General features: G+C 57.1%; 1 protein-coding gene across 1 annotated transcript; it reads left to right on the forward strand.

Moving 5' to 3' along the window:
* Positions 1 to 4,478: 4,478 nt before the first annotated feature.
* LOC139053091 (uncharacterized) lies at positions 4,479 to 5,285 on the forward strand. Its single transcript, XM_070530236.1, has 2 exons — positions 4,479 to 4,754; positions 4,833 to 5,285. The coding sequence occupies exons 1-2, from the start codon at positions 4,479 to 4,481 to the stop codon at positions 5,283 to 5,285; spliced, it is 729 nt and encodes a 242-aa protein (XP_070386337.1).
* The last annotated feature ends 6,383 nt before the right edge of the window (positions 5,286 to 11,668 follow it).

Raw genomic sequence — 11,668 nt, forward strand, 5'->3', positions numbered from 1 at the left:
GTCGCCATGTCCTTTCATAAGCATGCTAATTGCTCATATTTCAACTACTCCTATAAATCTACTTTTCTGCAGCGCGCATATGAATATAAGTATTTAGGCCTCCTTTTAACTCCAAGATTATCCTGGTCAGAACATATTCTAACAACTTGCAACAAAGGACTAAAAAAACTTGGTTATCTAACCCGAACTCTACGTGCTGCCCCCAAAGAAACTAAACTCATCACATACAAAACACTTGTAAGACCTATTCTTGAATATGCGTCTACCATATGGAACCCTTACAAAATTTCGGACATCCACAAAATTGAATCTGTTCAGAAAAAGGCGGTTCGTTTCATATACCGCCGATATGATAGAATGTTTTCACCGTCATCTCATCTGAATATGCTTGGTTTAACCCCTCTTTCCCACCGTCGTCACATTAATTCTCTGAAACTTCTACACTCTCTATTTTACTCTCCACATTATGCTTCCCCTAACACATATCTGGCCCGTGCAAAGCCCCTAATCACGAGAAACAGCAATGACTTAAACTTATCCGTCTTTTTTGCTCGCACCAACACTTTTAAATATAGTTTTTTTTCCTCGGACAATTGAACTCTGGAATGACCTGCCTGGTTCCATCCGTTGTTTACCACATAGAGAATTTGGGGATGCCATTGAATGCTCCCCTTAGTCATGTTACTCACGTATGCTTCCTTTGTATAATGATTTTCTTTCTCGCATTTGTATTCACCCACTCCTGCAATAGCCCTTCTGGGCTGCAGTATTTGTAAATAAATAAATAAATAAATAAATAAATAAATAAATAAATAAATAAATAAAATAAATAAATGTCATACATTTCAAACAGAAAGTGCCGCCCTTTCACTTATAAGTGAAACAAAATGACGCAAATCTTTTGACCGGGTGCGTTGGAGATTTAAATTGTAATGTTGGCACAGGTTTAAGAGATGTGGAAGAGTGTTTCTGAGCATATGTTGTCCGTAACCTGTTCTGAATGAATGCATGTGGCATGTGCCAAATATCGGTGTTTCTGGTTGCGTAGGCGAAATTTCTTTTCTGCAGTGATGCCAGTTGTGCAATGAACGAGACGTTATTTTTGACCTCGGTAATGTATTTAGTGACTAAGCGGTATGCGTACAGATCATGAATCGGCATTGTGTTGTCTTTCATAAACAGCGGTTTAGATGGGTGGTCATATGCTACAATGTATATTATTCTGAGCATTCTTTTCTGCTGAACGTGTAATTTTCGTAGATTCGCGAAGGATGTTCCCCCCCAGACCAAATGACAACAATTTAGATGCTTAGTGAAATACGGGCCGACCAGCGGCGGAGGTGAAGCAGGCGTTAAACGCTCCGCAGACGTGGGCCGATCTCGAAGATAGTGCAATACTGGCCCCACCCGCGGCGGAGGTGAAGCACGCGTTAAGCGCTCCCCATAAGTGGGCCGATCCCAAAGATAGTGCAATACCGGGTCCACCTCGGCGGAGGTGAAGCAGGCGTTAAACGATACGTGGGTCCTTCCCGAAGGTAGTGGGATGCCGGGCAAACCAGCGGCGGAAGTGAAGCAGGCGTTAAGCGCTCCCCATATTTGGGCCCATCCCAAAGATCCCGAAGAGCGCCGTACAGGTTCCCGAGCCGACAGGAGTATGTGCCATTGCGATTGGACCATTTCTGCACTATCAGGAGGATCGGCCCACGTGATGATTTTTTCTGTTGAGGGACGTCGAAAAAACTACGGAAGGTTAGTCATATGCAGCTTTCGCTGTAAAAGACAGCAAAATGTTGACCACCGAACAGATTGACTTGTAGCCTGGTGACACTCGGCCCCGCGTCCCTCGGCCAACCCCGGGCAAGGGAGGCCTGGAACTCCGTGCCAATCGCATGCTGGGCGAGCGGCTCAGTCAACGGGCCACCTCTGTCGATCTGCCTGTGGTCCCCCCACAGCCTGCGAATACACTAGGAGACGTCACGAAGCCGGCAGCCCCCGAGGTAGCCTCGGAGCCCCCCCGAGGACGGTTCCCCAGCACACGAGGAGCCCCAAGCTTCAATCCCGCTCCCTCCCTCTGATGACGATGACATGGACCTTTCCAGTTCCAGAAAACGCGCTCGCGAAACAGAGAGCGACGACAAGGAGGTGGCCGGGCGTCACAAGCAGCCGTCGAGCGCTGTCCCAAGCTCGGAGCAGCATGCGGCAGCCAGCGACCACGTGGAGCAAGCCCTTCTGGAATGAGCGGCAGCTGCCTCCTCCGAGCGAAAGCGTGTCTGGCACCACCCCCGACGCATCGTCTGCTCCAGATGGCGGCGCGTCCCCCGCAGCTTCGTCTGCCAGTTGTCCGGCTGCACATGAAAACGCTACCGACGCGATGGAGTTGGCACACGAGACAAACACCGTCTCGTCACCGCAGGGCCCCGTGCACCCCCTGGCACGGTTCCTGAAGGACCCGCCACGCCAAGCTGCTCCGCGGCCGAAGCCAAAGGGGAAGAAGAAGCAGCAGAAGCAGAGAAAGGAGCCTGCCGATGTGTCGTGTTCCTCTCCCGAGGCAACGGACGACTCGCGGCGCCCACCTGCTACCCCGGTCACCCCTAGCGTGCCTGCAGCGGCAGTGCAGAGGGAGACACCACCTGCTCGTGAGCCAACGTCAGACGGCTTCACTCTGGTGCAGTCGAAGAGGGCCAGGCGGCGTGCACGGGCCCTGAAGAATGCTGCGCTCCCGGTGGACCCTGCGGTCGTCGGTATGGAGCTCTTCCGTTCCTCGGCGCCCGGCGGAGCCTTCTGAGGATCACAGGGCCTCGCACTTGCCGCGGCCCTCTCTTCGCGGCCCGGTGTATCAGCAGTTCGCGTCAACCAGATGCGCATCATTGTGGCCGCCGACACCACCACTTAAGAGTGCCTGCAGGGGTTGCTGAAGCTCACCGACCTGCACGCGATCCCTGTGACTGCCCGACTACTGGTCGAGCGCAGCTAGAGCACGGGCTTCCTGCACGGGGTGAGCGGGCTGCCTGCAGACACGGACCTGCTAGGAGCCATCGAGTCCAGCATTCCTGTGCTGTCGGCAACGATGGACGAGAGCACCGTCACCATCCGTTTCGCTGGACCGGTCCCCACAGAGTACGTACGCTTCTTCAAGCTCGGCTTCAGGGTGCGGCCAGCCAGGCCCCGTCCAGTACAGTGTCGGCAGTGTGGCCGCTTCGGGCACATCCTGGAGTCCTGTCAGTGGCCGACCGACTGCATCTCCTGTGGCAAAAGCCACGCGGCGAACGTCTTCTGCTAGACTGTACGCTGCAGGAACTGCGGGGGCTCCCACATGGCGGACACTCCTGCTTGCCCCAAATGGAAGGAAGAACGCAAGGTGGGCAAAATCATGGCTTCCTCCATCTCGCCATTGTCGAGGCATGCTGTCAGGGCAGCAGTCCGCGAGGAGCAGCGGCCGCAGCAGTCCTCACCTCTGGCGCCGTCCTATGCCAGCGCGCTGAAGGGCCCCAGCCCGGCACCCAAGCCTTCGGTACCAGCCCCTTGTGCCTCGTGCCGCCAGGAGACACAGGACACTGCTGCGCATCCTGCCCAGACTACTGTGGTTCAGCTGGTAGCGAGCCTGCTGCTCATCATGGAAGCAGTCAGCGCCATGCTGCCAGCTGACCACCCACTCCCGTCCGCTGCCTGCAGACACTGCCTGCACGCAGTGGCTTGCCATCAGCCAGCCAACCACCATTGCTGATCAGCCAACAGCAAGGAAGGATCGCCGCCACCCGAGTGTTCTCCAGTGGAACACTAACTCTCTGCGGCGGCGACACGCGAACCTTTCCCTGAATCTCCTGCAGAGCAACTACGACGTGCTTGCTCTGCAGGAGGGGTACGTGATGGCCGACAACCTGCGACTACCGGGATACATCGTTTACGCACGCGCCAGCACCTGCACGACACGTGACCGCACAGACGCACCGTGCCTGGACGACGCCCACCAGCCCGGCAAGCCACAGACAGCCATCTAGGTTCGGTGCAACCTGGTGCACGCTGTGGTTCCAGTGGCCGACGTCTTAGGAGGCCCCCTGGACTGTTGTGCTGTCACGGTGCGTCTCAGCAGCCAAGACACCACCGTGGCGAGCATATACATACGACCAGGAAAACCATGGGACTCCTCCATCCTTGTCTAGCTGGCTCTACGCCTCGAGAGGCAGGCAGTCCTGTATGGCAACTTCAACGCCCGCCACAAAGACTGGGGAAGCCGCCGCTGCTTCAGCGGACGCCGAAGGCTCCGCGACGCCATCAGCAGAGCCGGACTGGTGATCCTGAACAGCGGAGGACCCACCTATCTCCGCCGAGGGGTTAACTAAGCCATCGATCTCTCCCTCACCACATAACAGTGCTCCTACTCCTGGGACACAACTCCGGACACTTGGGGTTCGGACCACTTCCCCATTGTGGTCACTTCTGTGCACGGAAGGAAGCCAAAGACCAGAACTTTCCACGTCATGGACTGGTCTCTGTTTAGGAAGCACTGTAGTGAGGCGGCCGATCGCTACGACTTCCTAGACGCCATCTCGGAGTGCGCCCAGGCGGCTACCGTTCACTGCTGTGCCCCACCGGACACCCCTGCCTCGGATCTCAGCCTACTCAGTCTCCGTGCCTCCTGGCGCCGCACGGAGCGGAGAGCAATTCGGACAGGGAAGGCAGAGCGCTGGACTGAGTACAGACGAGTGGACGCCTGCTGTAGAAGACAGGCCCGGCGCACGAGTAACCAGATCTGGGTGAGCCTGTGCTCCAGCATCAAGGACCGTTAAAGGGGTCCCCTAGCTTTGCGACTACTCAAATCACTCCCCGATAAGAGGACGAGCCGTCAATCCTTTCTCGCTGTGGCCATCTCACTAGGAATCAGCGAAGAGGCCCTCGCGGAACTCCTGGCGGACCGGTTTGCCCCTCCAGTGCCACAAAGTGCAGCCATTCTGACGGTCGGACACCACCCTGCCCAGGTGCCCACCTGTCTACAAAGCCTCCACCCTGCTTGGACCTCCAGCCAGGTCACTGCCCTCTTCCAAGAGGCACTTGCCCTGCACGAGCTCCAGGTGGCTCTGAGGCGAGGGAAACGGCGCAGCGCACCAGGAGTAGATGGTGTAACGCCACAGATGCTCCGCAACCTGGCCGCCAGCGAGCAACAGCGCCTGCTCGAGTGCTTCAATGAGATATGGCAGTCAGGGCAGGTGCCAGAGGCATGGCGCACAGCCATTGTGGCACCCATCCTCAAGGACAGAAAACCGACTGGCGAACTCTCATCATATTGACCGGTCTCCCATGGAGATCATGACCGTGGCACGACTGGACTGGGTGGCCTGCGCTCGCGGCTTCCTGGCAGACCAACAGACGGGCTTCCGGTGGCGGCGGTGCACTGCGGACTCCATCGCTGACTTGGCGTCCACCCTGGAGGACGCCAAGGCCGGCGGGGACCTCATGATGCTCTTGCTGATCGACGTACAGGGTGCCTTCGACACCCTCCCTCACTCAGTCGCCCAGCAGGGCCTGGACCTCCTCGACATCTACGGCAACCTGCGGGAGTTGCTCTCGTCGTTCACGCACAATCGCACCCTCAGGGTACATGTGGGTCGATCGAAGAGCACCCCCGTCCAGTCACTGCAGGTGTGCCAAAGGGGTCAGTGGTGAGCGCCTTCCTTTTCAACCTGGCCTTGGCACGGTTGCCTGCTGCCCTGCTGATCGACCCTCACTTCCCCGTGCAGTCCTCAATCTATGCGGATGACATCGCCCTATGTGTTCGGGGACCACCACAACACATCCGCAATGCACGTGCGGCATTGGACACCCTGGACACTGCGGCTGCCTACTTGTGCAGCATCAGCCTTACCATCTCGGCCAGGAAGACCGAGGCCTTGCTGCTACATCCCAGAGTAGCAGCCCACCGCTCAGATACCCGGCTGCGTTTGGAGGGCTTCCAGATCCCATGGAGCAAGGCAGTCACCTACCTGGGGCTCCGCATTGAGCATCGGCTGACCTGGCTGCCGGCTACGAAGGCCCTCTGTGCCCAGACGCTTCGCGTCCGCAAGGCGATCTCACAGCTCCTTGCCCGTGGACAGGGCTGTACCACCAGGTGGGCCCTGAAGCTCTTTGAAGCTGTGAGCCACTTCATGGCTACTCTATAGCCTCCCTCTTGTGGCGCTGCCCCCGCCCCGCAGGCGGAAACTGCAGCTGCAGCACCGGTGAGCAATACGGCTCTGTCTTGGCGTTCCTCGAACCTCGCAAGTGGCCGCCGCTCTTGCTGAGGCAGGTGCCTGGCCCCTGTCACTACTCTTTCTGCAATAGGGGCTGCGACACATTGATCACCTACACCATGCCGCAGATGGTCAAGCACCCCTGACCCGCCTACGCTCCCGGCCAGCATCACACATGGGACGGCTGTGTGGCCTCTATAAGGATGTCATAGGGGACACGCCTGCAAATACTGTACAGCCTCGCCCACCACAGCGACCACCACTCCCTATCTCGACGGAGCTGCCAGGTGTCCCGAAGAACCGTTCTGCAACATGTGCCCTACAGCAGACGGCAGCCTCTCTCCTCCAAAAGAGACTTGGGGACCACCTTCACATCTTCGTCCATGGATCCGTGATACCGGAGACGGGCTCATCCACAGCAGCCTGCGTCACACCAGCCCTACAAAAGAGCAATCTCTGCCGTTTCCCGGAACATGCAAGCTCTACGCAGCAGAGCTAGCAGGACTCCACCTTACTTGGACACCTACTGGCAGAGGAGCTACCAGCGACCCCGGAAGCCATCTTCTGTGACTCCAAGGCGACGCTGCTCTGCCTGCAGAGCCCTGACAGGGCTAGCCTTGGGGTTGCGCTGCTGTCTGCAAGACTGACGGCCCTTCAGGGCGCAGGATGCTCACTATCCCTGCATTGGCTACCGGAACACGTGGGGATCCCCGGCAATGAAGAGGCGGACACTCTTGCAAAGAGTGCCCACCACTCAAGCGTCCCTGTGATGTTGTTAGGATCGTCACGTTGCAAAGCGTGTGACGCGAGGAAGATGGAGGAGACGGTGCATGATGAGCAAACACACAATTATATTGGACGGCACGTGAACACGAAAAAAATATCTTAAACTAGCCCCACACATACACGGTTGTTCGTAAACAAGACAAATATAGTCTCACGAGGTTGCGGTAGAAGTACGGACTGTGGTGAGGCGTAGAGTTCTTGAAGTGGAACACTCGCTCGTCGACTGATGACCGGCGTGGTGGTAGAGCAGACGCAGCGGCACGGGGCAGGAAAAGGTGGACGGCCCACAGCTCCGTGGACGCGAACAGGCCACTCTGAAGTCTCGAGCAGGCCCCAGGCGCTCGTTTTGATGACGGACGCCCGGTCACCCGAACCTCGCGCGTAGAAGCGGGTTCGAGGCCGCAGCAGGCCGTTCCGGGGTCTCGTGCAAGGCAGCGACCTGAGGCGTTCCCAGTCCCGAAGACGGACGCCCGGTCAGGTGAACCTCGCCAGGAGATGTCGGTTCCGAAGGCCCGGTGGCCCTAGTCGCGCCGGCGTTCGAACGATCTCCGTGGCGCGAGCCCCTTTTTCATGCGCTGCACGAGCCTCCTTCGTCTTCCCTTTCCTCTTGTTGAGGACGGCCGCAATGTCGTCTGCTCTTGCGCTCGGTACTTTTTGTGCACTTCTTCACAGTCCCCCTCAGCCCTGCTGTAACGGCCGCAGACTTCTCGAGACACAGGCTGCGCCGGCACATCATCGCCTGCCACCCGGACAAACGGGTATCCCTGGGCTGGCCTCCACGGCCTCTTCCACCGCACCATGGCTGATCCGACAGCGAATTGGCTGCTACTGAACCACTGCCCGCCGGCACCACCTTGGGAAAGCCACGTCGCCAGTCTGTGCCTCTTGTGGTAAACCAGACTCTGGAGCACCTCCTGCTGGCTTGCCCTGCTCACCTGCAGCACCGCGGCCTACTTCTGCACGAGTTCCACTGCCTGGGGGTCCCATGTTCACGACAGGAAGATATCCTCTTCCGCTGTCGTAATCAGCTACCAGCCTTCCTAAATGTCGTCGAGTACCTTGACTCGTCGGGGTTCACGGCGAGACTATAGGAAATTTCTACAAAGACGGATAGCCAGTGGCCATCCCACCACCTCGGGCTTCCTGATCCGCCACAACTTCACTTCTACTGGGACAACTCCTATGCGGTCTACCACCAGCCTACTCCTCCGGTCGAACCCACTGGGCCCTCCCGGCCGGGCTGCTCTGATGCTGCTAGGACGACCCTCTACCTTTCTCTCTCCTACCCTCTCTCTCCTTTACTCCCAGCGCCCCCACCCTGCTGGCGCTGAGCCGTGCTCCCGCATGGTTTGCAGAAGATAGTGCTAGCCTTTCCTCCTTTCCCCACAAGAACCACTTGTCTCGGTGGGGGGGCAGCCCCTCCCCCCTCTTGGGGGGAGCGGCTGCCCCCCAGGCAATTCAAATTGCTGGGATTCAATTCAAATGCTGAATGGCTGGGACAGCAATTCAAATTGCTGTCCCCCAGATATTGGACCTTGCCGTTGGGTGCGGGAGTTGGCTGAGGTTGAGGAAGACTTTGAGATGAAAAACTGGAGGTTTACTTACACTATTTACAGTGAGAGTACAAAGAAATTAACAGTCGTAAAGTCATTACGGGCCGGCAGCAACTCGGACGCTGCGGCCTGTGGCAAGATGCTCGAAAGAGGTGAATGAAGGAATGCTGTCTTGCTGCTCCCGGTCTCTGGCTTTTAACCCCTTCGGTGTCTCGAAGTCACGTCACGCTCGGCCAATCGGCGAGCCCACTCAGGTGTCCTCATTTTCGGCCAAGAGTTTTCGACCAAGGGTTTTCGGCTCCCAGGGCTTTACGGTGCATTACGGCCGTCGTTGCCTCGCGGCTTGCAAGCGCCGTCACTATAGGTGGATGGGAGGAGACGGTTTGTCTTCGAGCGACCTTTCAGAGCTGCAAAGCTGCTTCGCTCGGGACCCAGGTTACCTGGAATCCTGGCAGGCTCCCCTACACTTTCGGGAAAAGTCAAGCAGTGAATAGCTCCACATGCGGCGCACGAGGTGGGGGATGCCAACTTGTTTGGACGGGCCGCTCCTCGGGAACGTGGTAGATGTGCTCCTGCGCTCCTTAATTAGGTGTGACGCGATTCGTTGTGGTCTGGTGAACTCGAAGGAGGCTCAGGGAAAGGTCCCGTATCTAACACTACCAAGTCGAAGACGCGACCTCTACGTCTGGTACTGACACCAACGCCTATGTTCTCTCTGTTTTTCCCCTGCTCCATGTCGCCGACGAGCAGCTCTGTGACCCGTCCTTGCGTATCATCACTGACCGCCTGGAATTGTCACTTGCCGACAGTTCCCTTCGCTTATTCACACTTCAAGATGGCGTACTCTACCACCACAACGTTCACCCCGACGGCCCTGCATTACTCCTTGTGAACCCTAAACACCTTCGCTCGGCTGTTCTCCACGAACTTCACGACCTCCCCACTGCCGGTCACATGGTTGTGTCACGTACCTACGACCGGATCCGCCGACGTTTCTCTTGGCCAGGGCTTGCTCGCTCCGTTCGTAGATACGTAGCTGCGCGTGAGAAATGTCAGCGACGCAAGACACCATCGAAGCTCCCTGCTGGGTACCTTCACCCACTCGACATTCCCGGGAAACAATTCTTTCGGGTTGGTTTGGACTTACTTGGCCCTTTTCCTCTTTCTACCTCTGGGAGCAGGTAGATCGCTGTGGCCACGGATTACGCCACGCGCTACGCCATCACCTGAGCGCTTCCTACAAGCTGCGCCACCAATGTTGCCGATTTTCTTCTACGCGACGTGATCTTATTACATGGAGCTCAGCGACAACTCACAGACCGTGGCCAGACATTCCTATCAAAAGTTACCGCGGACATCCTGCAATCCTTTGCCACGAGGTACAAGCTATCCACGTCATACCATTCGCAAACAAATGACCACACGGAGCGTCTCAATCACACTCTCACAGACATGCTCGCGAAACAGGTCTCTTCAGACCACAGTGACTGGGACCTCGCTCTACCGTTTGTCACATTTGCTTATAATTCCTCGCGCCATGACACAGTCGGTTATTTCCCATTTTCCTTCGGTTCGGCCGAGAACCAGCACTGCCCCTCGATACAACCCTCCCTATTCACGCGGCACCGACTAGTGAATATGCACTTCACGCCATCGCCCGCTGTACGTGCACGCAAGGGAAATTGCCCGTGATTGCTATTACGGCTGGCGTGAAACACCCCGTGAGAAAGCGATGCTTGACCACCATGCTGCATCGAAACGAAGGGTGAATTCCTAATTTGCTATGGTCATCTCGAGTGGAGGCCGGTCTGACGGACGCCCAGCAGTGTTCACAGGCCCCTTTGTGTGTGTGCACCCTTTCCGCGAACTAGACAGGACTCCTGGAGCCAGCGGAGACACGCTCGTGAAGACGTAAACTGGGACAATGGATCAGCCGCTTATCCCCAACCAGACGCCCTTTCCACGAACTGTCAAGCTTTACAGGAGAACTTCCGTTAACCAACGTCGCCTACAAGAAAGGATCAAGCCACCCTTCCCGGACCTACAGGCTCACTGAAAACGAGAGCAGCTGCAAACCCATGATGAGGGCTTACCACGTCAACTGGGAGATGGACCAGGCGCCCTTTTCGCGAACCAACGTCGCCTAGAAGAAAGGATAAGCGCCTCCAATCCCGGACTTGGGGGCTTGGTACCTGCGGAGGCGGGCCCGTACCGGCTCACTAAAAGTGGGAGACGCCCATCCGGAAACCAGACTCAGTGCCTGTCACGCGACGTTGACGTGAGCAAGATCCGTTTCGCGATTTTAGAGAGCCTACTTAAAGGGGCTCCGAAACGTACACTTTCACTTCATTCTCTTATCTTTCACCAACCATTGAATAAACCATGCAAGTTTCGCACTGGCCATCGTCTCGTCCTTGCTTTGTCGCCATGGCCTAGCCGGATGCCTGCAGCCCGCCGACGACGTCACGCTTCCCAATAGTAACGTCGGTCGAGGTTCGATAAACAGGCGTCGCAAGAACCGATAGGCAGCGGTGGGGTAGCTACCTTGGAGAACGCAACACCGCCTTCTGAAGTCCCAAGAGAGTCAAAGGCGTTTGTACGACCGGCGACACCGAGACGTGCATTTCCCGCCTGGTTCTTCGGTGCTTCTACGGTCTCCGTCGCGTCAGGTCGGCCTGTCAGAAAAACTGCTCTCTCGTTACACAGACCCTGTTAAGAATGGCCAGCTGCAGTGCAAGTTTTGCCGGCCAGTTTCGACAGTAGCGGCAACTTTCCTTGGCGTTACGCTCTAGCCTCGTCGCCGTTGTGACTGAATGAGTTTGGCGGGCCAACTATTGTTACCGGACTCCCCGACGCGGACCTGATCTGCTATGAGTGGGGGAGTTGCCGCGGCAACGTCGTCGGAAACCGCTTCCCAGGCGCCGACCAAGACGCAAGACAAAGGCTACCCGGGCGCACTGCGCGGGTCGGCTCCGAGTTCTACGAAGCCCCTCTGACGTCGGCTCTGACGTCGGCGTGTGTGTGTGTGTGTGTGTGTGTGTGCGTGTGCGTGTGTGTGTGTGTGTGTGTGTGTGTGTGTGTGTGTGTGTGTGTGTGTGTGTGTGT

The sequence above is a fragment of the Dermacentor albipictus genome, unplaced genomic scaffold, assembly GCF_038994185.2.
Source record: "Dermacentor albipictus isolate Rhodes 1998 colony unplaced genomic scaffold, USDA_Dalb.pri_finalv2 scaffold_68, whole genome shotgun sequence".
Taxonomy (NCBI): Eukaryota; Metazoa; Arthropoda; class Arachnida; order Ixodida; family Ixodidae; genus Dermacentor; species Dermacentor albipictus.

What these genes read in the sequence shown, in the direction of transcription:
- LOC139053091 (XM_070530236.1), top strand. Translation starts at nt 4,479, where the DNA reads ATGGACTGGTCTCTGTTTAGGAAGCACTGTAGTGAGGCGGCCGATCGC. An exon ending in GCACGAGTAACCAGATCTGG is followed by an intron (nt 4,755 to 4,832) that starts GTGAGCCTGTGC and finishes CTCCCCGATAAG; the next exon opens with AGGACGAGCCGTCAATCCTT.